At 39.9% G+C, this 15,664-nt stretch overlaps 1 protein-coding gene across 5 annotated transcripts in view; it reads right to left on the reverse strand.

Moving 5' to 3' along the window:
- Positions 1-14,107, reverse strand: part of AP1S2 (adaptor related protein complex 1 subunit sigma 2) — a 40,674-nt gene extending 26,567 nt beyond the window's left edge. For all 5 annotated transcript variants that reach the window (XR_012915984.1, XM_075999386.1, XM_075999384.1 and 2 more), the window contains exons 1-4: positions 13,961-14,107; positions 11,669-11,847; positions 4,632-4,740; positions 3,840-3,977 (exon numbers count right to left, since the gene is read on the reverse strand). Coding sequence is in view for 4 of the 5 variants with exons in the window: in XM_075999386.1 (XP_075855501.1) it covers positions 3,840-3,977; positions 4,632-4,740; positions 11,669-11,847 (426 nt within the window). In the remaining variant the exon portion in view is untranslated. The remainder of the gene's footprint in view (positions 1-3,839; positions 3,978-4,631; positions 4,741-11,668; positions 11,848-13,960) is intronic.
- Between the last annotated feature and the right edge of the window lie 1,557 nt (positions 14,108-15,664).

Consider the following 15,664-nt stretch of genomic DNA (forward strand, 5'->3'; position numbering starts at 1 on the left):
AGACAATACATGAATGGGGGGACAGAGCACAGTGGTTAAGATTTCACACAGCTATGGAGTCTAGCAGATTTGGGTTTGGAATCGTGGTTTTTCCAGTTGCTAACCAGGTGGCCTCAGACCAGTCACTGGACCCTCACTGAGCTTCTATTTTCTCATTTGTCAAAAAGGACTACCTCTAACCCTTTCACAAGGTGTCCTCAGGATTAGCACAGGACGCTTAAAGAAAACTGCTGAGCCCAGGGCCTCACATACAAGCACTCCATAAGCATTGGTTATTGTCATAGTTATTTTTGTTGTCATGGTATCCAGAACAAAAACTTTTTTAGCAGTTTATGGAATGCTTTTGCTCATTTTATTCCACCTTCTATTTTTTGAACATAATATTCAAATACTTTCCCACACTTGAGGGGGGCATGGGCAATATACGTAACCTTAACATTTGTACCCTCATAATATGCTGGAAAAAAAAACAACACACAAATACTCTCCCACAGATGTAAACCTGTACCATGTAACAACATATAAATGAATCTATTTCAGGAAACACACATCTTGCCATCCCTGAATTTCTTTTGAAAGTATGTTTATGAAGTAAACAGAATAACCTGAAGACTTACTGCCCCATATAGACTTGTGCTCGGCTTCATAAAGGCCTTAACCTGCAACATATCCAAATTTACTCTAAGTTCAGAATGGACCACCACCTTCTGCTTCCTCAAGACCTGAATGGCTAAGAAAAATGGTTCACCTACACCCTAAATTGACAATGTATTAATGTACTCTTCGGTTTGGATTGTGTACAAAACAATGTAAAAGTAGTCACAGAGTCACAGAAGGTAAACAGGGACATAGCTCTCTTCTAAAGACAAGGAACTGTAATTAACAGTAGTCAATTTTTTTTAAAAAAAAGGATGAAGAGGGGGTAAGGAAAATTTTACATAGCATCATAGCCATCCTATATCTTTCTCCCTATTCCTACTTTCCTCAATTAAAGACATAAAAATAGTATTTTAAAAAGGGAGACAAGGCCAGGTGAGGTGGCTCACGCCTATAATCCTAGCACTCTGGGAGGCCGAGGCGGGCGGATTGCTTGAGGACAGGAGTTCGAAACCAGCCTGAGCAAGAGCAAGACCCCGTCTCCACTATAAATAGAAAGAAATTAATTGGCCAACTAATAAATATAGAAAAAATTAGCCGGGCATGGTGGCACAGGCCTGTAGGCCCAGCTACTCGGGAGGCTGAGACAGGAGGATCGCTTGAGCCCAGGAGTTTGAGGTTGCTGGGAGCTAGGCTGATGCCACAGCATTCACTTTAGCCTCAGCAACAAAGCAAGACTCTGTCTCAAAAAAAAAAAAAAAAAAAAAAAAAAAAAAAAGGGAGACAAGAGGCTAGACACACAGTAGCATAGCTTAGGCCTGTAATCACAGCCCTTTGTGAGGTTGACGTGGGAGGATCGCTTTAGGCCAGGAGTTCAAGACCAGCCTGGACAATATAGCGAGAGCTCCTCTCTGCAAAAAATAAAAGAATATTAGCCAGGTCCACGTGGTGGTGTGCACCTATAGTCCCAGCTACTTGGGAGGCTGAGGAAAGAGGATTGCTTGACCTCAGGAGTTCAAGGTTACAGTAAGCTATGATCCAGCCACTGCGCTCTAGCTTGGGTGACAGAGATATCAGAACCTTAAACATTATTCTCCAGGAAAAACATTAAAAGCTGAGGCCAGGTGCGGTGGCTAACACCTGTAATCCTAGTACTTTGGGAGGCCAAGGCAGGAGGATTGCTTGAGCTCAGGAGTTCAAGACCAGCCTGAGCAAGAGCGAGACCCCATCTCAACTATAAATAGAAAGAAATTAGCCAAACTAAAAATAGAATAAATTAGCTGGGTGCGGTGGCATGTGCCTGTAGTCCCAGCTACCTGGGAGGCTAAGGCAGGAGGATCACTTGAGCCCAAGAGTTTGAGGTTGCTGTGAGCTAGGCTGACACCTCAGCACTCTAGCCCAGGCAACAGAGTGAGACTCTGTCTCAAAAAAAAAAAAAAAAAAAAAAAATTAAAAGCTGAACTTCAGTAAGTTTTAAAACATTTTAAAGCAAATGTAATCAATCAGAAAATGGTGAAAAACTTGGAGGAAATACCAGGTTCTGATAGAACACAGATCCATAGTAACAAAAAATAAAAGTGATCAAAGGAACAAATGTGAAAAATTCCCAATTCCTAATCCTGGTTTTGACCTAATTTTTTAAGAAGTCTGATTAGTGAACAGCAAAATAAGAAGATGCTAACTTAAAAAAAACAGTTTTATAACAGTAGAATATGAGCCTGTAGTCAGCACACCTGATATTTAAAAAAGAATCTCTAAAATGACGTTTCCAATCAATTAATAAACCACCAAAGCAAAGTAGACACACAAGGCAAAGGGCTGCTGGTGCTCATTTCACTACTGACTAGCAGGTGGCAGCAGGACTGCCAATCAAATGCCTCACCTTTGCAGGCGCCTAAACCACTCTTTTGATAATGCCAACATCGTTAAATACACAATGCACTTTCTCACATTTAATAGATGTAGATTCAAATGATGTCATGTCAACTTCAAGCAATCCCCGCAACCCATGACCGATGCAGGGGGACTCCTGAGTAGTTTTACCCTCCCCAGAGACCAAGAGTTAAGAAGTTACAAAGGAGAAAGTTACTCTTCTTTCCTTACTTCATTCTCTTAAAACTTGACATTTCTATTATAATAGGAATGCTAAGAAACTGGATTTAAAGTCTGCTTAATAATTAAAAAAAGACAGGAACAAACTCATAAACGAGTACATAACAAACAAGAAGGGATTAAAATAAAATGGAAACATAAAATCATACTTTCAGTGTCTCTGGAAAATAAACCAGTGGGCCAAAAATATTTAAGACCTTTTATATATATGCACACACACAAACTTAACTACCTTAATGAAAACACAGTACATGTTTTTATATTTACTAACTCTTTCTCATGATGTAAATGAAAAAAATATGATAGCTTTTCTATATGATAAAAATTACAATTAGCTCTAAAGCATAATTCAATTTGGTATCTAAGGTATCATTAAGTTTTTAGGAAAAGGTAGCCTTATATATGAAATTTTACACGTCAGAAATAGAAGGTATATCAGTACCAAATGTATGATTAACCCAGGATGACTGTGGTAATTAGAAAGGAAAGGGAGTTATGGTTCTGGGGATATGGAGGTAAGAAAAAAATGCAGAATTTGACAGAACATGGTTTGTTATTTAAGAGCAAAGAGAAGTACAAATATTGTTTATTTAGTTTTGCTAACACAAAACCCAAGAGTTCTACAGAAAGTATAATTAGAAAACACTATCATATGCTTGGCTACATGTGCATTTAACAGACATGAGGTGAAAATATGAACCAATTTGGAATGAATATGACATAATCTCAGTCAACTCCTGATTATCCACCCTAATGAAAAAGGGGATTATTTTAAATAACTCCAAGCAATGGATGGAGAGTTCTCAATTTACTGCTACTTTTCAGCCAATCTTTTCCCTTCTTAAAGTAGTCTGTCCTCTAAAGGTTCTGACTCCAGTGTTTTGGGGCCCAAAAATGAGCCAACAAAAAGAGGCCAGACCAAGAGACTATCTCCAAAGGGAACCATCCATCCATAGATAACTGAGTTGACATGACTGACACATATTCCAATCAATAAACTGCACATGGATGGACACTACATGCCAAGCATGCTTCAGAGTAATTTGTGAAATTATAAGAGTGATGACTGAGACTTCCCTAGCAAAAGCAAAACATGCTATATTGCCTAGTCAAGAGAACAAGTATCTTACCTCCTGCAGTAGGTCGGCCTGCTCAATTGCTTTAAGGACATTTTTCTTGGATGTTTCCTGAACTTCCCCTCCCAAAAGAAACTCATCTAAAATAAAATAAGCCTTCTCAAAATTAAAGATGATATCAAGTTCACACACCTGAAAAGAAAAAGAAAATACTATTAAAACTTAAGAAAGCTCTCTTCATTGATTAGGTGTAAAAAAAAAAAAAATTAAAAAAATAAAAAAACTTAAGGAAGCAAAAGATGTTTATTCACCCCCAGGCAGCGAATAAAACTTGACCAGAATGAATCAATCTTAATTCTTTTAAAAACTGCAATCATGCTAACTGGTTTATCTAATCTTAATTTTCATATCTCATATCTCAAGTACTTGAAACCATAATGCCTACAAGCTAAATGAGACCTGGCTTTGCATGTTCCCAATGTGGGCAACTTAACCATTTCTACTCATAAAAACTGATCTTTAAACACATATTTCCTGGGCAATGTAATTAGAACTGCTAACCAAATCTAAATGCTATACGAAGCACTTCCAAAATATTAATGGTTACATTGGACTCCTTTCCACTTCACTATTTTAAACCTCATTGTCACCATCGTAATTAAATGAGTTAGGTCTATAGGGCCAGCAATTCTAGAAGTTAACTGTCTAGGCCCACTGACAAGAATAGTCATTACTGTCCTCTCCTGCAGTTAGAATCTTTAAGACAACCAAATAATAAACTTCTTAGAGAAAAGATTTAAAACAAATATTATGGCATCCAATTTTTTAAAATAAAATACTACTCACACTGCCAAAATACTTGTCAAGTAATTCCACATAACGATGAATTATTTCCAGGGTAATTAGTTCATTGTCCTGATCCTCAATAGCACAGCAAAAATACAGACTAGCATATCTGTAACAAAATACAAACATGAAAAATATGTTACAGTGTAATCATGTTTTCTAAATATATTTTCATACCCTATTGTGAAAGACCCCATGCTTATACAGTTGTCTTCTTTTACAATAGTGCAGATTATTTTTCTCTCAGACTACGAAAGTAATAAATGCATAAGAGAATTTTGTAAAGCACAGGCAAGCAAACTGAAAAAAAAAATAATCATACCACCTAGAAAGAGTACCTGATTTTGCTCTTCCTCTTTTCAGGTTCCTTTCTATGAACATTTTAAAACATAGCTGATCCAGATTTTTCTTAACTAAAGCAAAATATACTATGGATTCATTCAAACAAGTTGTTTAAACAGGGAAGAAAATAAACCTACCAACTGAAGGACTTATTGCAGATATTGTCAAGGTGAGGTCAATGTTTGGGGACATTTTATTGGAGTATGTGTAATATACATACAGAGAAGACCTCAAGTCACACAAGCTCAATGAATTTTCAAAGTCAACCCATCTATGTTACCCAGATCAAGAAACAGAACACGATTGAACCCTGAAACCCCTCTCCTATCCTCTCCTAGTCACAACCTCCCACCCCTAAGGGTGACTTCTAACAGCATAGAATTGTTTCTAAAAAGGAGGTTTCTAGGAATGTGGAAGCCCCAAGGAAAGAACAATACTCCAAGTTATGACATAAGTTAGAGAAGGTGAACAGAAAGTTCCTGCCACTTAAGGGAAACTGAGACCTATCCTCAAAATTTTCAAGTTCTACAATTGTTGAACTGAAGTGTAGTTTATTTACCCAAGAGGAAGGAATTAAATTGGGAAACTCATATTCTTCTCCAAATTAGGATCCTAGCACATGGGACCAGATTATGATTGAACTAAGGAAGCCAAACTTATTAATGAACAACCCTGAGTGTATAACAAGTCCTTTGAGGAAGATTAAAGAGCATTTTTAAATGGTTTAAGTGTATTTAAGGCTTTTGAAAAGAAAATAAATACCTAAGACATTCTAAACAAGTCTCAGTTGAGATTATAATTTTCACAAAGGAGCACTTAAATGATTTTTAGAAAACACAATGGGCAATTACTGCTCATAGCATTAATGTAAAATAATATTATATACAGAAAAATACACACAACCTCAGTTTTGGGATTCAATGAATTCCTGCTCCTCTTTATGAAAATAACTAGCATTCATACAACACTATTACTTTCAATATTATTAAAATCATCTCATCTCATTTGATCTTTTCAACAGTAAGTACTGTCATCCTTGATTACATATTAAAAAAAAAATAGTAACAAGAAAAAAAAAGATGCCCGAGAGTACAGGCCCTATAAGTGGTAGTACGGGGACAAGAAACCCAATCTTTTTTTTTTTTTTTTTTTTTTTTTTGAGACAGAGTCTCACTTTGTTGTCCAGGCTAGAGTGAGTGCCGTGGCATCAGCCTAGCTCACAGCAACCTCAAACTCCTGGGCTCGAGTGATCCTTCTGCCTCAGCCTCCCGAGTAGCTGGGACTACAGGCATGTACCACTATGCCCGGCTAATTTTTTATATATATATATCAGTTGGCCAATTAATTTCTTTCTGTTTATAGTAGAGACGGGGTCTCGCTCTTGCTCAGGCTGGTTTTGAACTCCTGACCTTGAGCAATCCGCCCGCCTCGGCCTCCCAAGAGCTAGGATTACAGGCGTGAGCCACAGCGCCCGGCCGAAACCCAATCTTTTGACCTTAACTTCAGGCTTTTTTCCACTCTACCATACCAACTCCCTTGTCATACATATCATGACTTTATGTCCACTCCACCCAACTTCCACATTCGGTGGTAAGTTATTTAAAATGGTGAGTCTCCTATAGTCTTATCGAGAGTAGGCATTCAAATGTGTGCATTTACCATTGTGAAGGGAATAAATAAATCATGGAGGATATAACAGACCATCGCCTGCAACTTTAACAAAGTGTTTCCTCTCTTTCCCATCACTACTCAGTTTTTGCTTATCTGTTTAAAAGGCAATGAGATAGATATCTGGCCAGGTGTGGTGGCTCACACCTGTAATTCTAGCACTCTGGGAGGCTGAGGTACAAGGATCATTTGAGCTCAGGAGTTCTGAGACCAGCCTAAGCAAAAGCAACATCCTGTCTCTATAAAAAATAGTAAAATTAGACGGGTGTCGTTGGCTGGCACATGCCTGTAGTCCCAGCTACTCAGGAGGCTAAGACAGGAAGACTGCTTAAGCCCAGGAGTTGGAGGTTGCAGTGAGCTATGATGATGCCACTGTACTCTACCTGGGGCAACAGAGTGAGACAATGTCTCCAAAAAAAAAAAAAAAAAGGCAATGGGATATTCCAGCTTATTTTGAATTTGGGGAAATTGATAAAAATGATACATAAGATTCTCTGAATTAAGAAAACTAAAGATTAAAAGAACTGACATAAAAATGATAGATTAAAACCAGATGTAACTAGCTGATATGAACAGAATGTTAAATAATTCCATTATAGAGTTTACTAATACTCAATTTCAAGTAGAATTCCTTTTAGTCTTATTTTCAATATTTCCTCAGTGCTACTATTAAACAATCTAATGCTTCCATACTTGCTCCTTTTCCACAGTACTGCCTCTTTACTTCCAAATAAACACCACGTAACACTAATTGAAGGTCCTAAACTGTATGAATCAATTGGAAGTATTAATTTAAAAGTCATCAGGATCAATGTGTCTAAGCACCAACCAGTAATATTTTTTAAAAAAAGTCCACAACACTCTCTAAATGTTTACTTTCACTCAGAATGGAAAAAGAGCCATCAAATTAATGAATTCTTCCTAGTAGGTGAACAGATAGCTATCACAATAAGAATGCACCTCTTTACAGAAAGCTTAGGGAAGAAACAAGCATAATAATGAATACCATTCACTGAGTCCTCACCCTATATGAGGCACTAAATGTCAGCCAAGGTTTTTGCATATTTTACCATTCAAATCCTCACAACAAGCCTACCAGAGAGATACCATCATTACTTGCATTTATAGGAGACCCAGGTTTGAATAACCTGCCTAGGAACAACAATTTGATTCCAGAGCCCAAGTTTTATATTAAAAACTATAGCCAGCAACTGTATTAAAGTAATCCTGCACCTGGCAAAGATTTAAATATGCTGAAAACAATATTTTATGAGCTTTGAAAAAGAGAAATAAAAAAATGTCATACTGATTTTGTAAAAGATTACCAAGAGAACCTGAAGTGTACTGCCTATATTTAGGACCAAATGGTTTTTAAAAATTCAATAATGAGCTCATTTTGTTCTCTTAGTGCATATTTGTAAGTCTAAATCTGAAGTAAAATTAATAATAGACTAGTAAGAAGAAAGGTATGTTTGGCTATTTTTAGCACAGTGGATTAAGGCTTACTCTAATTACTGGCACTCAGAGAACATCTGAAAGTGCCTATTCTTATATTCGAAACACATGACTTTTCTGCAGTCAGCTAAATATCAGCTGACTATGGGTGAATGTAGCTAAACCGTTCTCAATACCCACTGGTATGCCATTAAAAATTCTTTTGTTAGTAAAGAAAATCAATAAGTACTCTTTGACAAATTCTCAAGCTAGTAATTTTGAGACATATGTGCTTTTAAATTAATTTTGAAAGACTTTAATCCAGTGCTTCTTCCATAAAATGCTGCACAGGAGTCAAAAAAGCATACAGTGTTCTGTCTTCAAGGGATTGTCAACAGCATTTTTTTAGAGATGAGGAAATAAAGGCAAAGTGACTTATTCAAAGTCACAAAACTAGCTAATGGCACAAAGGGAACATAATTCAAGTCCCCAGATTTTCAGTCCTCTTTTCAGCTAATATTGTTCTTATCCCCCTACCCCTCCCTCTCCAAAAGGGGCATTTATATGCCAAATAGGATGAAGAATGTAGATGAGCCAATTGAACAAAGACAACAAAAAGCATTTGCTGATATGAACAGCAAAAGTGCTAGTTCAGAATTTCTCAGGAGCTAAGCAGCAATTCTCTTGCTTAAAAGGTCTTGTCTTCTGGCTAGAGTAGGAAAAATAAATCATCTGTTTATATCAACAAAAAATAAGTTCTTAAGTGGTACAGTAGATGATGTTTTCAGTATGAAATGTTGGGGGGAATGTATAGAGAAACACCTTTGGAATATAAATGATATCTCAATAAAGCTGTTTTTTTTAAAAAAATCCACCTTTTATTTAAAGGGGTTTGATGTATTAATCAGTATCAGAGTCGGGTTGATTACCTTTTATAGCTTTTAAAAGAAAAGGCGGTGACCCAACATGGGACAGGAACACCAACCAGTGCTTTCCTTTCTTCCCTTAACAGCTCTTTCCTGGGATTGATTCTCTTGCTGGTATTTTCCTCCTCCACACGGGGGACTCCTTCCCCTATCTAGAAATAAGCTTAAGCCTCTCACACCTTTTTTTTTTAAACCACATTCCCCACTCCTCTGGCTATAGGTGGTTACCACCTCTTCTCCTGTCCTTCACAGCAAAGCTCCCCAAAATAGTCTACAAACGTGCTGTTTAAATTTCTCCACCTCTTCACACTTCGCCCCATTACATCGGGAGTTCTGTCTCTACTATCCCACTGAAAATGTTCTGGCAAAAGGCATCTTATGAAATGCTCACTGTAAAATCTAACAGATTCTTTCTTCACTTTCATTGAACTTAATGCATCTGGCACTGGTGATCTTATTTTCAAAATTCTCTGCTTCCCTGACTTTGCAGACCCAATACTTTCTCTCTTTGGTTCTCATTCTACTCTGAAGGTCCTTTCTTCATCCTTTTTGCCTGCTGCTCGAATGCTAGCTTTATGGCTTATGCCAACCACACCCCATCAAGAAAACCAGGTATGTTTTAATGGAAATCACATAGACATCCCCAAATCAACCTGCCCCCAAATGAGCTGAGTTCTCTAGCTCACCATTCACCCCATTATCCAAATCGGAAGTGTGGAATCACTCCCACTCCTCCCTTTCCTTTGCCACCTTCCTCATTTCTAGAGGTAACCAAGTCTTATCAAACTTACCTCTTATTAGCTCTCCTTTCCAGCATCTGGGTTCAACAACTCATTACTATGCAGTCTCCTACTGATTTCACAGGTGTCAGCCTCAGCCCCTCCCCACACCCATTATCCTATTTCAATCTTTTAAGAAATGCAAATCTGGCCTTTTTTCCAGCCCTGTTTAAAACCTTTGCCTCCAAGCTTAAGATTTGAGTTGCAGCCCTTTATCAATCACTAAGTAGCATATGAACTAGGACAAGTCACTTCTCCCAAATCCTCACTTTTTATAAAATTGAAGTTTTATCAACAACAGAGGTTTTGAACTGTCTCCTGTGCAAAAGGTAGAGGCCTAATGAGCAAGGGTATAGGATCCCCATGCCTAATTTCACAAAAGCAACTCCACTTCCACTTGTTTTATTTAAGGTTCTACCCTTGGAGTAAAAAGCTTTAAAAATCAAAAAAAGACTAGATTATTGTAAGGTTTCTCCCAGCTCTCAAATGTTATGATTTTTCTACGATCTTTAACAAGTATTAAACCAAACACTAGATGTAAAATCACCCAAAGATGACTAAACTCATTCTATAGTAAGGAGGAGTCCATAATATTTAAGAAACTCTCTCTGTACTATAATCTCCATTTCTTCCCCCCCACACAAAAAAAACTATCTATACTTGGAGTGCAATAAAGGAAAGCCAAGAAGAAAGTCAGACTTCTTTTCCATTCCTTTGCAACCCATACTGTTACTTCCATGCATACTATTCATACAAGAGGATTTTTATATGTAAAAATGCTCTTATCTTAAATTCAAGAGTTTATTCAAAAAGGAACAGGAATGGGGAACAAATTAAATGTCCCCTCAAAGAAAGTATATTCTTTTAACCTACTTAGAACAATTTTGATAATTTTAAGGTATTCAAAGAGTTTCAGATATTAATAAAGATATATAGCATTAAAAAAAAACTCAAGTGTTCAAATGAGTCACTTTGTAAAATCAGATTTTTAAAAATCTTTGGCAAAAATTATTTATCCTATCTAATCATACCTCTGTCACAGCAACATGTACTTCAAATTAATAAACACTGCTTACAAACAGATCCTATATATACACAAAGTTGTTTGTTTTTGAGACAGGGTCTTGCTCTGTTGCCCAGGTCAGCCTAGCTCACAGCAACCTCAAACTCCTGGGCTCAAGCCTTCCTCCTGCCCCAGCCTTCCAATTAGCTGGGACTAGAGGTGCATACCACCATGCCTGGCTAATTTTTCTATTTTTTGGAGAGACGGGGTCTCCCTCTTGCTCAGGCTGATCTTGAATTCCTGACCTCAAGTGATCCTCCTGCCTCAGCCTCCCAAAGTGCTGGGATGACAGGCATGAGCTGCCATGCCCGACCTATACACAAAGTTTTTAAACATCTATATGATTGAAATGGTCTATGTACCCAAGGTATTTATAAGTGAGTAAAAGTAAGATTCTAAAAATCACATAAATATTAGTCATTACTTTACAGGTTTTCAGGGAGAGGGGATTATTAGACTCTGCATCTGTGCTTGTCTAAATTCAGAGAATTACTCACCCAATTTAAAATACTGACCCTATTTTCCTCTGCAATGAAATGAATTCACTGAACTCTTCTAAAAAGATGATTAAGCATGAATAATCATTTATGCCTTTAATTATATAATTAGTTTTCAAATGATTTCTCTGCCTTTATCATTTCAGCCTGAGTAATCAATCAAAATAGCAGTTACTTTAAAAATACAAAGCTTTATCTCTTAAAGCTATTTCATCTAAATCTCTACTAATCATGATTTGTAAATGTCATCACTTAAAAGTCGGCAATTTCCTAAATGACCTAACATTTGATTCTGCTATTTCACCTTTTCGATAAATAAAAATTATACCTTTTGTAAACAATCTTCAGATCGCGCCACTCAAGGAAGCTGCACATTTTCGGTTTCCGTGCTAAAACAGTTTGAACAAGTTCTCTTGTAATCTTTTTCTTCTCTTTGTCTGATAGCGGGACATACCATTTCTGCAGCCGAAGCTTTCCCTGACGACTAAAAAGCAACATAAACTGCATCTGTTAAAATAAATAAAATCAAGATTACATGTAATACTTCGAATCAATAAAGTTAAGATTACATGTTTCATAGAGAAGCTTTGGGGGAGGGAGTTTAACTGACAAACGATTAATAGCCATCAATATTTCTATGCCAGTTGAAATACCAGGAAATTCTTTTAGACAAATCTTCCTACTAGATGCAAACCTTCCCACCCTACCCTGTTCCATATAAGTTTGGAGGAGAGTGTGGGGGAAAAAGAGAAAAACAGGTAATAATTTGGAGCGAGGAAAAATAAAGATAACTCTCACTACACGTTCTACACTCTCTATATGCATCAAAAGAGAACTGCAGACATCAATTGGTTTAGGTCCATTTAAAAGAAACAGGAGACCTACTATTTTTCACCCTGAGGCCATTCTAGTTCCAGGCAGAATTACTTACAGACAGACTGCTTAAACACTTAGAATGCTCCCTTCGGTTTATGCTACCATATTTTAAGCAAAACAGAATGATCTACAATATTAACTAAAAAAAGGATCCCATAAATAACGTGTTGCTTAATAAAAAAAGTACTGGTTTTATCTCATTAAAAAAAAAATTCCAACATAAATATGCACACAATTAATAACTGAGTTAATGTAATATTATGAAAGACAATACAAATGTTTAAAAGGCCAAAATAACAGTTACAAACATTCAGAGGCGTTATACGAAATACTTCATTTAAAACAATGAAATATAGCATCTAAGATGGACTGGATGCTGAATCTAGTGTATTTTATACTTAAACTAATTTGTATGTGTTTATTTGGAATCTGGAAAGCTGGTGATTAGTCTGCATGTTTAATTTTTAAAGCAGGCTTCTTGTAATTTAATTGGTCATCACAACTGCAAACAGGCAAATATTGTTCTTACAAAGGTAATTTAAAGGTAGAATTCAGATAGGTATTTTTTCTTTTAACCCTTTTAAGTTCCTTTAACAGTGTTACTGCAAGCAAGATTCAAGCCTGATTCTCAATATTCACCACACCATCTTGAATTTGAACATGGGGAGGAGAAATTTACACAACCGTTGTAGAATAATAAAACGGGCTCTAAATTTCGATAAGAAATTATTGTCGTATTTGTGTAATAACCCCAAAAGGCATTAACAAGATTTCTGGAAATTTATGACGTGGCAATTTAACTTTATTAAAGTTAAAACTGGCTTATTACCTCACTTAAGATGCTTCAGGGACGCAAAAATCTACGGACATTATTAGGTGCTATCAAACTGCCTCCCATGTAAGTCCTGAAGATAGCGGCATTCGAAGGGGGCAGCAAATGAAGCATCCACTGGACAACGTTTAATGCAAACCCGCTACCAGAACTTGGAAAAGAATGGACCCCGTATTCCTAGATCTTGGTGAACAGAAGGGGTGGAGGTTTGCCATCGGCTCAAGGCTGTCTGTAGCAGAGTCCTGTATTGGCCCTACCACTTTGCAGGACAAAAACACAACGTATTCTCCCTAAAATAAAGGATGTGCTAACATGGGACGAAACCCAGTTGCAAGGCACAAGTATTCCTTCCCTCTCGTTAAAAACCAATGCTTTGACTTTGCCGCAAATCACAGGACACAATTCCTCGAGATCGGTATTAAAAACAATGGGTTCAGCTGCGGAGCGGGCTCGGGGCCAGCGTTCCTCGGGTCCGGCCGTCTCCAGTGCCTCCCTCCCTCCCGATGCCACACTCCATCACTGACCAAGCCCGGGCGAGGTGACAGGCAAGGAGCGGAGCAGACAATGGCATCCGCCGCCGCGCAGGGGGCGCCAAGAGTCCTCGGCCGCCGCCGCCCCCGGCCGCCGGCCCCTCCCGAAAACGCCCCGCAAAACTTGAGGCGATTCCCGAACCACAGGTGCCGCGGGGCTGTCGCGGAACCCGGGACTGGACCCCACATCCCAAGGCGCGGCGCGGAGTGGAGCGCTGGGCGCGGACGCCGAGAGAAGTGAGTTGCGGGGCGCGGCGCCCCAGTGGCGGGCCAGGCGGGCGCGGGGTGGGGTCGTCGGGGCGCGCGCGGGGTGTCGGGGGGCGCGCCCAGCCCTCCCTTTCCCTCCCCATGCCCAACGGCCCCGCTTGCCCCCGGTACTTACGGCGGCCGCGGGCCGCGGGAGCGGCGGGGCTTGGCCGGCGGCGGCGGCGGCTGAGGGGAAGCCCCCGTCGCCGTGCTGAGGAAGAGAAGCCGTGTTGCTGTGGGGAGGGGACCGGCTTGGCGGAGGGCAGGCTTAGGCGGCTAGGGGAGGGCGATCCGACAGACCCCGCCCCGGGGGCCGGACGAAGGAGGAGCTGAGGCTGCGGCGAGCGGAGAGGCGGGCTGGGCGACGGGCGGGAAGAGGCTCAGCCGTCACCAACGGCACCAAAGGCAGCGCCGGTGACCGCGCAGTCGAAGGAAGCCGATTGGCCGTTTTTCCACGAGGGGTGGTGCGAACCGGAAGCCGGGCCACGTGACCCGGAAGCGCCGCGTGCGGGGGCCGGCGCGCCCGCGCACTCATGCCCGTGCCTCTGGGACGCGCGCGGGCGGCTGCTCTGGCTCTTAAGTGACAGGAGGACCGGGTTCTGCGGCGCCCTTAGCCTACCCCGTGGTGCAGGACAGGGAGCGTCCAGACCGCGAAGAGCCAAGTACGAGCTCCGATGACTCTCGGTGCCCCAGGAGGGTGGGACGGGGAGGTGTGACGACTCTGATGATGATGGAGAGAGGGAGTGCTGCAACTCTGGGAAAAACAAGTCAGCTCTTTCGTAGAGCTCGTTACGCATCCACAGGGCTTTTTGCTATCATTCTGCCTCAAAATTGCCGGGAATCCGGCCCCTCCTTTCATTGTACTGCTGCAGCCCTAGCCCAGACACCTTTCGCCCCGAGCTTCGCAAGAGTCTCTGCCTTGGGCTTGCCTTGCCACATCCTCAGTGCTGCGGACTGAACAAGTTGAGTTACCGTCCGTTCGGCTGAAAAGCCCAGACAGCACCTCATCTAGAGATCCCGCTTCCTTCACGCAGGGTCGCCCCCACCTGCCGCCTGGTTTCCACTTGAGGCTTGCGGACGACTTGCTCTGCCTGGCATGTCTTCTCAAATGTCACATCTCCTACGAAGCCTCACCCTAAAACCCTGTAAGAACGATTCCCTCTTTCACCCACGTGCCCATTAGTCTCTATTTAGCACATCTTGGATTCTATTCGTTTTGCATCCCAGCCTAGTTCACTGCCTGCTATAGCACAACTAATAAATGTGAGTCGACTGATAAAGAATATAAAATGATCGATTTGTTAAAAGCCGTAATGCTGAGCATAAGGCTGGTCACATAATGGATGTTCATATTTTTTTCTGAATGCTGGAATGAATGAATCATCTAGTCCAAATCATCTTTTACAGATAAGGAAAGGGGAGCCCCATGGGATTACATGACCTTCCTTGAACAGCCACGGGTTTCCCCACGTTGTATGCTATTCATTACCCTAGTCACCTAGGTTCTTACAAAGGAAGCTAGAAAATTGCTTTTGTTGAGCCATGCCTCTTTTGCAGAGGTTCCTACACATAGTAGCTGGAATTTTTTTTTTATAGTGGCTCAAAGTAAAAAAGAAATACTAAATTTTTCATGAAGCTAAATTTAGTCAATTTAAAGGAATCCTTTATTAGGGATTATATTCTTTTTGTATATTACAGTGTCTATAAAACTAAGATAGTTTGGGGGGCATTTTTAATGCCCTTGTTTGGAAAAATAAAAAATGTATAATACCTCCTCTTTTCAGCACTACTAAGCTGATTGGAAAGTTTCCTACTAACATGTAGATTAATACATACTGGA

This window comes from Microcebus murinus, chromosome X (genome assembly GCF_040939455.1).
Source record: "Microcebus murinus isolate Inina chromosome X, M.murinus_Inina_mat1.0, whole genome shotgun sequence".
Classification (NCBI taxonomy): Eukaryota; Metazoa; Chordata; class Mammalia; order Primates; family Cheirogaleidae; genus Microcebus; species Microcebus murinus.